The sequence below is a fragment of the Pleurodeles waltl genome, chromosome 10 (genome assembly GCF_031143425.1).
Source record: "Pleurodeles waltl isolate 20211129_DDA chromosome 10, aPleWal1.hap1.20221129, whole genome shotgun sequence".
Classification (NCBI taxonomy): Eukaryota; Metazoa; Chordata; class Amphibia; order Caudata; family Salamandridae; genus Pleurodeles; species Pleurodeles waltl.
In genome coordinates, this window is record NC_090449.1 from 20075589 (window position 1) to 20093205 (window position 17617).

General features: G+C 47.3%; 1 protein-coding gene across 2 annotated transcripts in view; it reads left to right on the forward strand.

Moving 5' to 3' along the window:
• IRAK1 (interleukin 1 receptor associated kinase 1) overlaps positions 1-17617 on the forward strand; it is a 194119-nt gene that overhangs the window by 142421 nt on the left and 34081 nt on the right. For both annotated transcript variants that reach the window (XM_069209461.1, XM_069209462.1), the window contains 3 exons: positions 520-724; positions 2521-2589; positions 4537-4773. In XM_069209461.1, the coding sequence (XP_069065562.1) occupies positions 520-724; positions 2521-2589; positions 4537-4773 (511 nt within the window). The remainder of the gene's footprint in view (positions 1-519; positions 725-2520; positions 2590-4536; positions 4774-17617) is intronic.

A 17617-nucleotide genomic window follows, 5' to 3' on the forward strand; every position in this document is an offset into this window, starting at 1 on the left:
AGTAATTTGTATGGCTGCATCATATCTGCGGCCGTTGAAAGCAGGTTGTGATTTGACTGCATGAATGGTTTAATTTTACTAAATAAACTCCAGATGAACTATTGTAAATTCTCCCGATCACGTCCGGTGTTGTAACCTTCACTTTAGATGTGAGTTGAAAGCGCTGTGTCCAAGTGCCTGCAGGTTTGGTTCACAGCCTGTTTTGTTTGCCTCTCTCCAGTCTCCCCTCCTCCATCTCACGGTCTTGCACACTTTCTGTAATCCTGCTGATCAGGGAACTGATGTGACCGGGCACACATGCTGAAAATGGCCCTGTGGAACATGGGAGGTTCACACATGCATCTTTCGTCTTTCTACACTATGGTTTTGTTGCCTTTGGGAGCACTGCTCACTAAGAGGCGATGGTTTCACACTTTGTGAATGTTGAGGTCTAAGAAACAGTAAAGCTTTAAATTCATAAAGAGACTGACATGGTATTTCCTTCCTTTATTTGATTTGCTATTGTAATTTCTTTGGTAGTTCCAACATTCTCCTGGATGAGCAACTGACTCCTAAACTTGGGGATTTCGGTCTGGCCCGGTTCAGGTATTCTGCTGCCAACGCGGGCCAGAAGAGCACTGCCATGTTTACCAAAATGGTGCGTGGCACACTGGCGTACCTGCCCGACGAGTATGTGAAGATGGGGAAGCTTACCTTGGCATTGGACACCTACAGCTTTGGAGTGGTGAGAATTTACATTCAGATGACGGTCACACTCTGAGGACAGATTGAGCGTGTGTGGGAGACTGGCTGCGGCAAAGTCTGAGGCTTGGTCAGCGAATGAGTATTCCTGGATGGGGAGCAGAAAGGAGCTGGCATGAAGTACGTGTGTGTCTGACTCACAGCTTGCACCACCACTTGCAACAGCCCTAAGAATTTAGCAGTTCTGCGATTAGAGCACCACAGTCTCTTGAGCTCATTTACACTATTATGGGGATAGTTTATTTATAAACCCATGAAATGAACACTGCTGAGTTGTAAAGGGAGATCTTAAAGTAACTGCAGTGGGGTGCTGGAAACTGACCTACCTCTCACTGATCCGCCTGAAAACGGACAAAAAGCTTTGTTTCATGAATGGTGTGGACAGTGATTAACAAGATGTAAGCATATTGTGAATGTGTGTGAGTGCTCCAGTCTACAGCAGTATAAACTAAGTAAGTAGTGTGGATCAGTTCTGTGTCTGACGCTGACCCCTTGCGTTCCCTCAATGTCACACTTGCTCACTTTGCTGCTGTTGGTGATTCTTTCTGTTTTTGGTATACATGGGGTTGCTTCTAATGCACAATTTGACATCCTTTCCAGGCCTTGTTGTACAACAGACTCTTTAAATCCTCTACCCACCATCCTCCTGTCCAGGTCTACTCTGCTGCCTGGGGCAGAGGTGCAGAGTCCTCCAACTCCAGATTTATGTTCCTAGTCCCTGAGATGCTCCTGGGTATTGACCGGAACCAAGGGCCTGGTTTACAGTTTGGGACAATGGAGAATCCTCCAATTTGAGGAGAAGAATCCTCTGGTGGAAATTTGTGCACAGTGGGAATACTATTCAGCAGCCCTCCCAACCAATCCAACAGCAACCAGGCCAGTTGCTCCAGTAGTACAGAGGGTGCTACAGGCGCCAAACCATCACAATGAATCAGTGGGTCCTTCACATCACAGAATAGGGCTAGGCTACTCTTTCCAGGGGGTTTCCTCCCTTCATCTCTGCTGTCTTCTCCATCCAGTCAGATGAGCATTCTCTTGTCCTACAAGTGGAATTTGTGGCTATGCTAAGCAGAAGTGCGGAGGAGCTAGTGTTCATCGAGGTGATGGTGGCACATGCAGCACTGGAGATATCTATTCTCTACTGGACAATTGGCTGCTGAAGGCAGACTCATTTCTGCTGCTGTCAGACCATCTGATTGCCATGATATCTCTAATGTTCGACTAGGACTTTTTATCAGCTGGCCCATGTCTCATCTGGAGTCTTTCAGGGCTGCCTTACCATCGTGTGGTGTTGGGCCTTCCTGCTTACCCAGAGAGTTCAGGACCTTCAGGATAGGAGTCCTTCACTTACTGGGGCTTCTGGTTTCCTGCATCCTTCTGACCACACATGCTTGATAACACATACGTGGCATTCAGTGGTGTCTGCTCTTTCAGTGGATGCAACGCTGGGGCACGCCGGTGCACAATGTCCTCATCAACCTGAAGGCGGCGAAAGATTTTCAGTGGTGGTCAATGGGTGGGGAATCTTACTTGTGCCAAAGTTCTCCATTCACGGTCGGTCCATCTAGATTCTTACAGACCATACAATTGAAGTGTTACGTCAGCTAGTGGAGCGGCATGTGTTTGTAGCATAGATTTATGCCCTTGCTGTCCTGAGAGGTGCTGAGATCCTGGGCTTTGACTCAGGCTTACAATTTAAATGGAAGGGCTAACCTCTACTCCTTTCTCACTGCCAGGCTTCCTATTGCAATTTGAAATTATCTCCGTTTTTTGTTGCAGGTGTTGCTGGAGAGCCTGACTGGACGGCCCGCCTTACAGAGCGGAGGCAGCGACAATACCAAGTACTTGGTGAGGGCACATATCTTTATGCAGAGCTTGGGGTTGTCCCGATGCAGGGGTACAGCAGCTTGTATGGTTTGGGGTGCTCGAAACCGCAGCAGTAAGGGGGACTTGCCGCTTGCAAGCATCATGTCTTTTAAGGCCTTCTGAAGTCTTTCAAGGAGAGTGTGGGTACCACAGCGTCAATGATTTAGGACACCCACGTGCCAGAGTATCTAAACTTTGCACCAGCGCCATGCAATTTTACTCTCCATTTGCACTGAGCGACCAACACAGAAACGACATTTGAACTGCCTGGCCAGTGCAAAAATTGTGTTGATCAGTTAAATGTTTTTTTCTTTTTTAGGGGTATAAAACTTTTCAACTTTGAAATTGATTCAGGTTGATTTTAATATTTTTGCTAGTGTCACTAGGAAAGCTAATGAGCACCGTTAAGAGGCCGGTATGAGTAGGTCAGTAATGACCCAATGTTTCAGCCCAGCTTCAGCAGGCGAAGTCTTCAGGTGAAAAACTCCACCCGGGGTGTTCCAGCAGATGCTGTACTCAGTGTCCCCAGTAATGCTCAGTATTGCTCTAGGCTTAACCTGGCACTTGTGATGAGCCCCTCACATTAATATAAGAAAAGAAACAAAAAGAAAGCTATGTATAATTGTAAGACTCCTTGACGCAACCAGAAATAAACATCATCTGTTGTCATTTAAAACACATGGAAACAGATTGGTTTTTCACTGTCCTAGTGAAGAGATGTTAGACCTGTTAAAATACATTAGTTGGCCCATAGTACTGCCCTGCACACTCCATACCCTGCTAAGCTACTCTTCAAAGAAATCAAGACTAAAAAAAACCAAAGCAATCTTCAGGGGTGTGTTTTCAGATCACAAAAACAACGACAGATTTATTGCAGATAAGTCAGACCAGTTTGCAAACATTAAAGATGACAATATTCCTTTCCCAGACAGAAGGAATAAACACAGCTGTGTCAGAAGAACATGCTTCCCCAGTGAGAATGCACCTGGAGATCTCACTAGAGGCTCTACAAACACTATTCAAACATGCACAGATTTTTAAAACCCATTTTGAGCAACCATATCTTATATACCTGTTGGGAATCTGCTGAATGCAGCTCACTGAGGTGATGAGGAAGAGCAAATACAGTTGATGACTAGTGTTGATGTTGTACTTCTGACTCTGCTTTTAGAAATCAGTTATAAAATGTTTAACAAATGTCTAATTTCTGTACAGTGCACATCAATCTTTTATTCTTGAATGTTTTATAACAAATGACATGTAAGCCATCTTTATTTGCTTAAAACGCATCACTGTTTCAAATATTGAGGAGCATTTTTTTCCAGTAGTTATTTTTTTGTAATAATAATTTAGAAAAATTATTTTTCATTTCCAGTTATTTATAGAAGTAATAATTTAGAGTTGTTATTTTTTGACCTGGTAATTTTAATGAATTCAGCTAATACCCATTTTTAACGGGTAGGTCGGTGCAAATGTAGGTGCAAAATCGCACCGCGCTGGTGTAATGTTTCGTAGTCCAGCAACACGTGAATGCAGCCATCTGTTGCCATCAGTGAACCTAAACTTTCTGATGCGTAGTACCTTGTGTTGTATTCTGGATTTCACTCTTCCTTCTGGTTGTGTAGGATTGTCCTGGCTCTCTTGTGTCCACTTTGCACTTCCATCTGTTCTTTGTCCGCAGGCTCTCGGATATCGCACCCGCTGTCTGACTTTCATCCCTTTCTGCTTCTGTTCTTCTTTCTCTCCAGAATTCTGCCTTCGCTGGCCCTGTCCGCCGCTCCTGTCTCTTGCTGGTTGCCTTGCTTAGCTTCTGGACAAGGCCTGTGCCCTGCTAGCACTGCATCACTGCTCCTTTCCGAGTGCTTCTTTTGCTCTTCAGCACAGTGGTTCATGGCTGTTTTCTTCTGCTTCGCCCTACTTGGCGCTCAGAAAGATGTGGTCAAGGAGGAGGAGGCGAAGGACCAGGAAGAAGTGGAGGCCCGCAAGCAGAAGGACCCCTCGTTCTGTGTGGCGCGCGGTGACAAGGCCCTGCGTACAGGCTTGCGCATCTACAGGAAGTACATGGACTCACGGCCAGGGCAGTGCCCAGAACAGGTTGGCACGGAGCTATGCCAGCTGGCTTGCCAGTGCTTGGATAACCAAAAGAAGCGTCCCAGAATGCAGGAGGTATGTCTGCCTGTGGTTCCTTGCTCTGCGCGCGCGACCTGTGTTGTGCTTTTTCATTGCTGCTACCCTTGCTTCTTGCAAACATCTGCACAGCACAAGGTGCAAAACACAACTTTCGGTATTTTAATTCTTTATTGGGATCTCAAAGCAACAGAAAGTACCATAAGATTTTTCACAATTGGTAGATACAACAAAGAAGTTCCAGAACATAATCCAAGTCAAGGGTGAGCAAACCGTCGGAAAACAATATAAAAAAGCATGAAGAAGATTGATATTTTTTTTTTTTTTTTTTTTAATTTATTTTTTAGTAGACCCTTGCCAGCCCTGTCGATTAATTCTCAACTCAAAATTCCCTGGATCCCTAGTAAAGTGAAGTCATTGTTGCCCACTATCGCTAAACCCTTATTGTAGGCGGGCGGGGGATGCATCCAATAATGGGCATGAGGAGAGGGGATAGAACTGTTTAAAGGCTCCCAGTAAAGGTAAGTCAGCACCTTTCAATGGGCCCTAGATAAAGGTTCGGTCTTTAAGAATGTCTTTTAGATGTCTTCAAATGTTAATTTATTGTTACGTTTATAAATACATTTTTCACAAGAAGCCATTTCATATGTTTTCCAGTCAGGTGAAGAGTGATGAGATTACATCTGTTTTCCAGAGGTGCAACAGGCCTAGTTTAGCTGTGCCCAGTGCAGTTACCAGCCAGGGTGTCCTTGGAGAGGAGAGGTCCAGACGTTCAGAGAGGTCACGAAGCAAGGCAGTTTTTGCCATCAAGGGTAAAGGCTTATCTAGATCAACATTCAAGCACCCCCATATTTGCTGCCAGTAATCCAGTTTTCTGACAATCCCACAGGTTATATATAGTGTCATTGACATGAACACACACCTCCAACAACTGGAATCAGCACAGAGTGTGGCCCTATATAACTTAGCTGGAGACTAGTACCAACGATTAAGGGCCTTTTAGAAGCTATACTTCATATGTGATAACCTAAGGGCTTCGCTGTAGTTGGCCATAGCGGATTGCCAGTCTCTCTGGGAATTGATTCTGGAGGTGTAGTTCCCAATGTGCACAGAGAAAGAGGTGGTGTTGGAAAAATGCTAGCACCACAAAATAAAATGATGGACAGAGTGCTGAAACTTTTCAAACACTCACCCCAGTCACTGATCTGGGTTTAATCCATCGTTATTTTGTTCGCTACATCACCTCAGTTTGACCCAGCCATATGCACATCAGACCTCACCCTGCTCCCCATGGGAACAGTCCAGCTAAACTGCCAAGCTAGGTCCTCCCTGGACCGGATACAAGCATCCTGGGACTGGTTTCGGGGTATCACCCTTCATCTGCCAGGCTAGCTTGAATCCAGTGGCGCAGCGAGCAAGGGACCCACGTCCGGCCATACCCTGGCCCCTTGAGGCGAACATAGCAACGCCATAAAATAAAATGATGGAGGGACTGCTGAAACTTTTCAATCACCCCCATCACAGATCTGGGTTTAATCCATTGTTATTTTGCTTGCAAATGCCAACATTATCCCCCCACCCCCCAAAAAAATCCTTTTCACCCATGGAAATATTGCACTATGGGATATTTTACAAGGGTTACAGGGGGTTTCCCTAATTTTTCTTTAAGAACATGAGACAGCTGAATTTATCTCCATTGTTGAGTATTCGGGAGACCATATTCTTGACTTAATTCAGGGAAGGATTTTAAGGATCCATCCTTGAGGATGTCCTCTATATACCTTATTTTGTGTGTTTTCCAGAGAGACATTGATTTCCTCACCTCCCACAATAATTTGCGCATTGTACCACGAGTGCCTTAGAATGGAGTTTATCCAGAACTTTCAGCAGTTTATGAACTCTGACAGGCAAGTTGTGAATGTTGTGCCAGTACTTCTAGTATTGTAAAGAGTAGGGTCACCACTTGTCGCTAGAGTATGGTATTCAATTCTAGACCACAGTGGAGGTTCTCTGAGTGTTTTCACCATAAAACAATTTCTGATGGATACTTCTAACCACAAAGTCTTACCTTGTGAATACCCACTGACATCAGACTGGATCTGAAAGATTATCATAGCAACTCACTAGTGCTTCGGTAAGTGGTGCTGTGCATCTGCTCTGTCCCCGGATATGACCTTGGGGCCTTTACATAGCTGCCACTTCTGCGAGCAGACGGTGGTTCTTTTCTTCCCGCACCTTCTAATGGGTATCTAGAGCTCGCACTGTCATATTCTGTCAGGTTGACAGACCATTTTCTCTGCAACCTTTTACCAGTGTACAAAGGACGTCTCCTCCAAAACAATGGAGTTCACACCCCTAAAGGGCTGCCACAAGCATATGTCTGGGTCGAACCCCCACATGGTCTCTCTCTGATGTCTGAGTTCCAAACATCGGACTAGTGAAAAATGTGTGAAGATGAACCTGAAGGCCATCCACGACCGCAAGGCTAAACCTTGCATCAGAACGCACCATTAGAAGTCCAAGAAGACCTGAAATCGGTTGAGAGCTTGTACACACTTCCACCACTAACGTCGCTCTTGGTAACGAAACTCTTCAGTTTAAAGGTCTTCAGGTAAGTCGAAGAAGTATAAGACCAAAGAATAACTCCCCTTCGTTCTGCCACACCACCACAACAAGCCACACGATACACTGGAAACTGCTTCTATGAACTTGGTCTCTGTATTTGGAACCAGCTCAATATCTCGTTCCATTGCACCCTGATTTCCTGGGTCCCACATTGATGCTGTAGCGACTCAGTGAATACCAGAGGCCATAGATAGAATTTTGGTAGCGGGCCCAGATTCTTTTGGAGTGCCTGCAGGCACGAAGGATCTGAGGTGTCCTCCAATTGGTCTACTGCCAGTGGATTTGTCTCGGACATGGACTGTGCCGCTCGACCTCGCACTGAGGCTTGGCCCTGTCCTTGGGCACAACGCCGAATCCTACAACCCTTAGGGCACCAAACCCCACCACGATCCCATACAACAATGCCGCCACCAATGCAGAGGGGGAGCTCAAAGTCTTCCTGGACTCTGAAGCCCACCCAGAGCAACCAGCAATGATGATGCATCCACCTCAAAATCTTTCTCGCCGCGATCCTGAGATGGAGTATCATGATTATGGCCCTGATGCGACCACAGTAACCTGTATGAAAAGCAGAATCTGATATTAGACTTGTAGAACACTAGTGGATTGGATGCTTCTCCCGACACTGGCCGTCACTCCCCTTTACCAGCTGTGGCTACTGAGGAGTCTGCATCCTCTGCCACTGTCATCAGGAGAGCATCAGAGATGCTGGATCTTTCACTTCCTCCAGCGAGGTGAAAATAAATGTGCTCCCAGGAGTGCTTCATCCAGGACAGACAGCACAGGAGCCCCTTCTCCCTTTTAATGAGGCCCTCACAGACACACTACCGGGCACCTGGCCACAGAGAGGATGCTGACATATGCTGATGCTGAATATACTAGAACTGGTGGCTTTTCCAGTTACTTTTTGGAGCTGAAAAATGACCGAGGCCTCAGCCCTTTCATTGATCTTTGCCTTCTGAACTTCTTCGTCTGGAAGAACAAGTTCAAAATACTCACCAAAGCTCAAGTCCTAGCAGCCCTGGATCCTGGAAGGTGGTGTTGGATCTGCAGGATACCTTTTTTCAAAATCCCGTCTTGCAGCCCCACTACCTGTGGTTTCAGATAGGCCAAGAGCTCTTCCAGTTCTCTGTGCTACTGTGCGGCCTTACCAGTGTACCTCAGGTGCTCACACAGTTGATGGTGTAGTCGCTGTCTGTCCGTGAAGGATGGGAGTACCAGTCTTCCCCTATTTCGACACCTGGCTACTGAAGGCAGGCTGGCCACATCAAGACGATGGCCAACCTTTTGATGCCGTTGAATTTTTACAGTGAACCTGCTGAAGTCACCCCTGACTCATTCACAATGGCTTCCAATTTTTGGAGCCATCCTGGACACTGTGCTTTTCTCAGTCTTCCCTTTGCCTCAAAGAATCCAGGATGTGTGGGGTAAGATCCTGTTTTGACCAGGGTGACAGTGAGAGCAACTCTAAGGCTTCTTGGCCTCTTGTCCTCCTGCTACTTGCTGGTTGTCCATGCTTGGTGGCACACGTGGGCTCTCAGTGGGATCTAAAGTTTCAGTGGAGTCGGCACCAAAGGAACCTCGAGTTTTCCATCCAGGTGATGGAGGATACTGCAAAAGATCTACAGCAGTGGCTGCTAGACTGCAATTGGACTGATGGCAGACCCTCTCTCTGCTGCACTAAAAGCTAAGCGAAGTGATGTATGCATCCTTGCTGGGCTGGGGGGGACATCTGGAAGATTTGAAGATCAGGGGACTCTGGTGTCCGACTTAAGCTTACTCCACATCAGCTTGATGAAGTTGCAAGCGCTTCATTTACCATTGAGAGTATTCCTCCCATCCATCAAGGCGAAACAGGGACAGGTTTTCACATACAACACCACCGCCTTGTGGTACTGCAACAAACATGGTGGAGTGGAATCGTGGGTCCTGTTCTATGATACCCCACACCTCTGCTAGTGGCTGTATCTTCATGGCATATCCCTGCTCGAACAGCACCTGGGTCGATCTTTCAACGCCACAGCAGACAAACTCGGTCAATGTTGCCTAGTGACTCACAAACTGAAGTTGCACTTTGAGGTAGCCCAGGGTATCTTCCAGCAATAGGGAGAAGCCTGGCTCTATATCTTTACCATTGCAAAGAACATATTATGTTCAGTATTTTGAGAGTTAGTTTTCACAAGGTACATCTCTCTCAAAGATGCCTTTTCCTTAGATTGGAGCTTACGACTGGACGAGGCTTCCCCAGTGTGTGGTGGACACCTACAGTGTCTTATACCTTATACTGGGTCCAGGTGAACCTTTTTACATAGTGTTACAGTGTCCAGATAGCCAGGGCTCTCTAATGGTAGCTGTGGTGAGCAGCCAAGATGTATCTAGGATGAGTGATAAGCACTTGCAATACCACAGCAGTCCCACAGTAACTTATCACACATGAAAGGAACCACACAGTGTTACAAAAATAAAGGTACTTTATTACAGGATCACCAAACTAGATTACTATAGGCAAATCCCCTTTTGTATGTAAGCATACACAAAATATATACTGATAGGTGTTGCAAAATCTCTTAAAATAGCAAGGGCCTTATAGGGGGCCAAACCATACACTAAAAGAGTGGAATGCAACAATGGGTCCCCCACAACTGGATATGGAGTAGTTAGTTGAGGGCTGGGGGAGAGTGGACCCCCAAGAGGTAAGTATCTAGAAGACCCCCAGTGACCAGGAGAGGTAAGTTACCTGGTCTTCCCATAGGTTAACATGGGGACTCGTAATGGAATATTGTCAAAACAGGACCAGGCCCGTGGAGCGCAATGGTGGATTATGAATGAAGAGGACCTGCAAAAGAAGGGGACAGAGTCCAGTCCATGCAGGAGTGTCCAGGTGCGGCAGGAGGCAATTCCAACCCTTCTGTGGGTGAAGATCTGGGTTGACGGTGATAGATGAAGTCCAGCTGTGGAGCCCAGGAGCTACAGAGGAGACCCCGAAGTCACCTAGGACCTGGCCCTTGCTGGTCGCTGGATTGCAGACGGGTCAGTGGTCAGGAGGACCACCAACAAGCAAATGCAACTGAAGCTGTTGAAGATTTGCAGAGCTGAAGAGGACCAGCAAGATCCTGGGGATTCAACCCTTGGGGGGTGGAGATGGGGGGGGGGGTGGCAGGGCGTTCCGGGCTGACCCTCAGAAGACAGGAGAGCCAACAGAAGCAGTATGAGCCCCATCGAGCAACCCACTAGCAGCAGGCACAGTAAGTCGCAATGAGGCCCAGTCAGGACACCTGAAAAGGAGTCCCATGGCACTGGAGCAGCAGAGGAGAGACTGTCCTTGCAGACGTGGAGTCTGAGGGGCCGGGGCTACTTGGAGCATGAAAATCCCTCAGAGCAGGAGTCAACAAGCCTTGGTTGCTGCAACAGTCACAGTGCACAGGGGTTCTGTCCTGGAGGAAGAGGAAAGGACTCCCCACCTCCCGAGTTGGACAGAACGCAGAGAGGACCCAGAGTCCCCACCTGTGTTGGAGAATCTTCGCATGTCCAGAGGACAGAAGATCCCAGCAGCCGCACATTGTAGCCTTAGGTGCCTATGGATGCAGGGGAGTGGCTCCTTCACTCCAAGGGAGATTCCTTCTTGTTTCTTTGGTGCAGCTGAAGTCTTGCCAACTCCAGAGGATGCACAACCGTGGGAATTTCCAGGTTGTTGACAGGAGCCGCAGAAACAATGTTGCAAGGAGACGTTCTCTTGATGTTGCAGTCTTGTTCGGTGCCTGTGGTGTCGAGCAGCAGTTCCACTGGCCAGGAGCAGAAGATGTCTTTCCAGAGGAGTCCTGGTGGAATCTTGCACGACGAATCTGGGGACCAACCCGCAAGGGAGTCCCTAAATAACCCAATCCCAGCCATGGCTCTCGTGACACATGACTTTGCCATATGAAGAGTGCCTCCTGCATTAGCGCCATGGATAATTTGCCCTTTTATCTTCACAACTATGTTGTAGCAGTAGTACTATGACAGTGCTACTGCTACAGCACAGTTGTGAAGTTAAAAGTGCAAATCACTGCAAAGGGAGAGACCGTCATGGTATAGAGAGCAACGGGCAGAGACTGAGGAAGACTAATTTTGTTGTGAAGGGAGCTGCAGCTTAGAGGCCACAGGTCAAGGAAAGGTATTTTTTTCAGAACAGTAAAGACCAGAGTAAGTAAATAAATGATTCCTATCTACTGTACTACTGAAACATTTGCTCAGAAATTGAAGTTAACTCGTGCACTGCGGCTGCTTCCGTGTATACTGGTGAAGGAATCTCGTGACCATGCTTCAGCTCTGCCCTCTGACCCCTTCGTCTCATGAGCCAATCCAGACGTTGATCCCTTGCTGTTTATCTAAGTACACAGCATGAGAGCAGTGTGAGGATTGGCTTGATCAGGCGAAGCCAGCGCGCTTTAAGAGACTTTGGGTCTGTGGCTGTAATCCCCCCGCTTCCAACATTGCGCAGGTAGGAGTGGGTTGAAGTGCGCATGTCGAGCTGGTAACAGCAAGGCACCTGTCCAACCTGATGCACGCACTTCAGTCCAAGACCCAGCTGAACTCAACCAGGCGGTGTCAAAAACACTTGCATCCACCCTCACTCTCTCAGAAACTGAAAGGCAGAACTCGGCCCGAGATGGCAGTGCACTGTGGCCGAACTAGAAAAACAATAATTGATCAAAACATTTAATACTGCCTCCAGGGGCAACACAAATGGGGGATCAACGCCCCCTGCGCCCAAATAAAGAATCCGCCCCTGGGTACCAGCTACCACCTGGTCCATAAAGCACCAGTGCTTTTCCGTGGCTGGTCTGCCCAGTTGCACCATGAAGAGGAGTTGTGCTGCTTGGTAATATCGTGTAAACATAGGAACACTTACTCTGCCCTAAAGTGTCTTACAGTGAAGGTCGAGCTTTTCCATCCCGGATAAAATTATTGATCCCTAGTTGAAGCTGGTGCCAGCGAGCCAAGTCTGACTGGATTTGCGAAGGAAGAGAGAAGTAGTTGACTTCACTCGTTCTGTTTATAGTTCACACAATCCCAAGGTACGGTATGGTCAACCTCGCCCAGGCTACAGGGAATGTAGTGCGGAAATATTCTTCATACGGCTGGCAGAGTCACAGCCTGAGTATTTGGGATTTTTGGAGATGTGAGCTTGAACCTAGAAACGCCTCCAAAAATGGCAAAGTTCTGCCACTCGAGCGGGTAATGATGACATTGGTTCAGTGAGTGCTATCAATCAATCAGTCAGGGGTTTGTAAAGCGCACTACTGCATAGAGGGCATTGCTGTAGTCCAGTTTGCTGCTTACGAGGGCTTGGGTGACTGTTCTTCTGGTTTCGGTGGGTATCCATTTGTAGATCTCTGCTATAAAAACATAATGGTCATGGTGGCTAACGGTGTGTGGTCCCTGTGAAGGGGGACACCCGTGATAATTGGAACTGCCGAGGGCTCCATGTAAAGGGCAAGTAGGAGAGGAGAAAGTGGGCACTCCTACTGTGTACCCTCTGAATAGTGAAGGAAGGAGACAGCACTCCTCACAGTAGCTCGTGGGGAGCTATAGACTCTGAATCCACCGGCCAAACATTTACCCAAAGCTGAAAGTGGCAAAAAAGAAGCCCAGTGCACTCTAAAACTTGTTTTCCACACCAATGAAAAGAAGCAGTGCCTTCCACAATGGCTACGCAGAATGAACCCAGCCTGTTCAGGTCGATCAGGCCGGGTATAAGGGGGCTGAGGCGGTCTGCCAGGACACTCGTGAACAGCTTAGTGTCAGCTTTGAGGAGGGAAATAGGTCTATGAGAGCTGCACATTGTTTGGTCTTTGCCACACTTGGGAACAACTGTAATGGAGGCCTAAAGCAAAGATTAAGTAATTGTCCCCGTGGCGAAAAAGGTGTTGAAAAATCTAGAGAGAAGTGGGGCAGAATGTTTTTAGAACTGTGGAGTGAAGCTGTCCAGGCCTGGGGATTTAAGTTGCTTCAGACTGGCGAGGGCAGAGATCACTTCTTCAATCCTAATGGGTTTCTCCTAGCCTGTCGGCTTGTGTCAAGCTGAGTGTGGTTACCCAGACTTTCTCTGAGTAGGGACGAACACCGTCGGAAGGGTGACATTGAGCTGCGTATAGTGCTTTATACTAGTCATGAAAAATCCCTGCTATTTGCATTTCCCCATGTATCCCATCCCCACAGCATCGTGTGTAACCTTGACAGTCTCTAATTGTATTTTATACCAAAGGTGATGAGTCGGCATCAGTCGCATTGATACTTCCGATATAGAATTTGTGTTTGAGGCATGCCAATGCGTGTCCTGCCCTGCCTAGGCCTAGTCTCTTGAGGTGTGTCCACACCTTATCTAATTCCTGCCAGGCCCTGGAAGTGCCTGTATTCTTGTGTATGGCTTCTAACTCAAGACCCGTCTTCTCCAATTGCTCTTGTTTCTCCTGCTGGAGATGATTATCCGAAACCTGTATGGCTATCAGCTCCCCGAATCATCAACTTCAACACCTTCCAAAGGGTGGCCATTGGGGTCTCCCTGAAGTCGCTGTTCCTGAGGAAATGAGAAATACCAGAATTTAGGGTAGTGGTGTTACAATCATTCAGGAGGAGGCTATTGCGGAGCCTCCAGAGGGAGGGCCGCTTGCCAACTTTATCCACCTGGAGGATTAGTGTGAGGGGGTGTGGTCGGATAAGGACATGAAGGCAATGATCATGTCTTTGATAAGAATTTACACACCCACCGTGCGGTGGCTAGGTAATAGTCACTACAGTAGTATATTTTCTGGGCTGCAGAGGAGAATGTATTGTCTTTTACAGAAGGATGGAATTATCTCCTTACGTCATCCAGGCCACATTTACATAACCATCTTACTCCTCTGGCTGAGAAAGCCCTAGTTTGGCCAAAACGCTGGCCCAACCGGTCTAAGTCACTGTGCATGACAAGAATTAGGACTCCTCCCACTAAAATGGCCACGTATTGGGATTGCAGTATTTGTGCCAGGGCCCCTTCAATATATTGTTCCTGCTGATCATTAGGTGCATAAAGGGAGCCAATCATCCCATGGAGTTGACTAATCTGCACCTGATTTCCTGGCATCCGACCAGTTTACCCACCACGTCTCTCTCCGTGTGCCTCAATGACCACAATTGTCAGGGGAACCAGCAGGACCTCATTCTTGGCTAGTAGGTGTCTCCTGAGTAGACAAATGTCACTGCTCCTGTGCTCCAGAAAGGATAAAACTGCGGCCTGCTTGGTCGGATTGTTTAGGACTCTAACATTGAGGCAGGTGAGCTTGACCTCCATAGCGTCGGCACACCGAGCGATGATGGCGGCCCTATTTGAATCTCTGAGCAAGGGGCATTGTAAGGGCTGTAGAGCGGTGGTTCCAGAGCCAGGGCATGTATGTGCTGTGCAGTGCAGGTGGTGGACGTGGGAAGAGTCAATAGCAAAGATACCCCCAGAAGAACAACAAACAAAACAGTATTGAGCAAATATCCTTTAACAATGGGGAACAACAGGCTGGGCATGATCCAATCCGGAAGGCGATGAGTAGCTTCCTGGGAACGAGAGAGTGACACTCCTCCACCTCCACGGTTCACACCATTGGAGGGACGACCCCATGTGTATGTTCACAGCACATGGGCCGAGTTTCAGCAACTTTGCAGATCATGTACAGCCATTGCCACTTTCTGATGTCAGTTTGTCCAGCACAGCCTGGTATTCCTGGGCCCTTTCCTCTGGCCGGGGAATGGATGCCTTTTCAATTTCGCCATCTCTGCCAGTGAGAAGTACGCAAGGGGAGCCTCAAGAGGATCCCAGCGAGGGAGTACTCTCCCCATAGACCCAGGAAGCGGTAAGCCTCCACTAGCATTTTAAGTAAAGGTTTTCCCTTCCCAGCGAAATGCAAGCCTGAAGGGATGCTCCCATCCATAAGAGACGTCTTTAGAGCACAGGAATTCAGTTATCGGCTTAAAATCTCTGCATCGCTGTAAGGTGAGTGCTGATATATCCTGGAAAAGCGAGAGTTTATGACCCTTAAATTGGGGGTGGGAGGTACACATATCTGTGGCTTTCTTGAGGATTTCTTCTTTGACCTGGAAGTCATGAGCACACATCAGGATATCCAGAGGTCTAGTATTGTCACTCCTGGGTCTACCCACTCGCTGACCCTTGCGAGCTGCTTCACTTTTATTGGGTAGAGAGGGCGAAGGACGCAGAAGCTTGTTGATGGCGCAGCATCTTTTAGAAGACCTGAGTTGGCCAAGTGCACAAAGCTTTACCCTATACTGCACCTCCGCACCCATTGTCCTTAGTTAACTTTTTTTGAAATTGTACCTTGTCTCAATTAGAACAGGTAAGTTTGTAAATTTCTCTATCAAACACTTGTTTTTTCCAATAGCCAATTAGCACACGTTGCAATTTTCCAGAATGCCCAAATTATCACTGCGTTTTTTAATAGTTCGCCAATTCATTCTGCATTGCCAGCTCCATAATTCCCCGTTAGATCTCTTTTACGTCAGCACACTTAAACCTTTCATTCCATTTTTCTGACATGTTTTTACGGTTTTCAATAAAGCTCCTAGTATGCGCACTTCATGGACTTCTGAAAGTTGTGTTTATCACAGTGCGTTTGTTTACTAGACTCTGGCCAGGTGGGCCCTGGATTCACTGGGTTAAGGGACTTCACTGTGGAGCGCCTCCTTGTGGTGACCTTGTCTCAGACAGCTTGATGCTCCAGCAAAGGAGAAGGCGCTGGCAAGACCGGGGAAGGGTCTGCTGAGTGCCAGGAGCCGGAAGGCCAGAGCAGGCGTATTCCGCCTCTTTAGTAACCTCCAAAGATGCTGTGCTCATCACTACGCCTGTTGATTCCCCCGCTCTTGACTCCACTGGGAATGTAAGCAGGAAACTTGCAGCGCCCTGTTGGAGAAAAAAACAGCCACTAAAGAAGATCCAGCCATAGGGCCTCAGACCTGAGGAACAAGTATCAGGGAAATGCCAACCAGTCAGGAATGCATTCTCCTTTCACAATCAAGATAGGTTTGTGCAGTGCTACAATGGCAAAAAAGTCAGACGGTTAGAACATCTGACGAGCAACATTTTAGAGCCCGAAGAGCCACATGTTGCTCTCGAGCTACACGTTCATTACCACTCCTGTAATGGGTTCCTTTGGCAATTTTGAAAAACATTACGGTGGTGTGTAGTGCTAATGTGCGGAGGTGTGAGGGTGGAGGTGATTTAAAGGGAGTGATGGGATGGGAACCAGTCTGAGTTGTCACATAGGTTTGTGACGTACAGGTGATTGGGTTCGTTTGGTGGGGTCCCACTGCTACCCGCTCCAACGTGGTGGTGAGCTGCGAAAGAGCCCGCCCGTTACAGGTGGGCTGGAGGAGCCATGGAGACCTATGTTTGAAATATTAGTTATTTTTCTTTGAAGATTGCCACAAAAGATCTATGACTATGCCCACCAGACCCGTACTAGGACTCAGACTTTGCATTAGATCTAGTTTTTCAGCCTTTATGTTCAGACTTTTTTTAGGGTGCTGTGTTGTAAATTTGACTTTATCACAGGGCTGTGTATCATTGTGTGGGGAACTGTTCTTTTACCCACTTGGATTACATGTAGGCAGTGGTATGTGCTGGTGACAGTCTCTCAGGTAGTGGGATAATCCATCCAGAGGTACACCCACTTCAGTTGCGTGCATACTCCTCACCAGTCTGCACATTTCTTTTAGAATGCTTGCAGCAGTTTGACTGTTCCTTAAGCTTTGTTCCAATTAAAACGTACCACGCCATGTTGAATGCTTTGCTCTTTTTTTAGACTTTTTCTGCCTCTGGCAGTCCCATTCCTCTACACAGCGGCATTCTGAAGTTCTGCTTGGAATTGTGAGGGCTTATGGGGTGAGGGGCTTTGCCCCATGAAAAAGCAATTTACTAAATTGTAAGGAAAGTCCAGATTTGCTCAGCTGAGAGACTACACTTACCATCTGAACCTGGCTGAGTAGAAACCAGTGATGAAGAGGAAGTGACCACTGAATAGAAACACACCTTGATAGTCAATATATGCCCAGGCAGCAAATATAACACCACTTTTTCTGGTCTGAGAACTGTATCCAAAAACATGAACTAATGCTAAAAACTGTGTACAACAGAAAAATACCTCCAGGAAAGTGATCCACTCGCTGATTTGAGCTTTCCTTTATTTACATGTGAGTTGAACCAACTACTCTGGTTGTGAACTTGGCCCTGTAC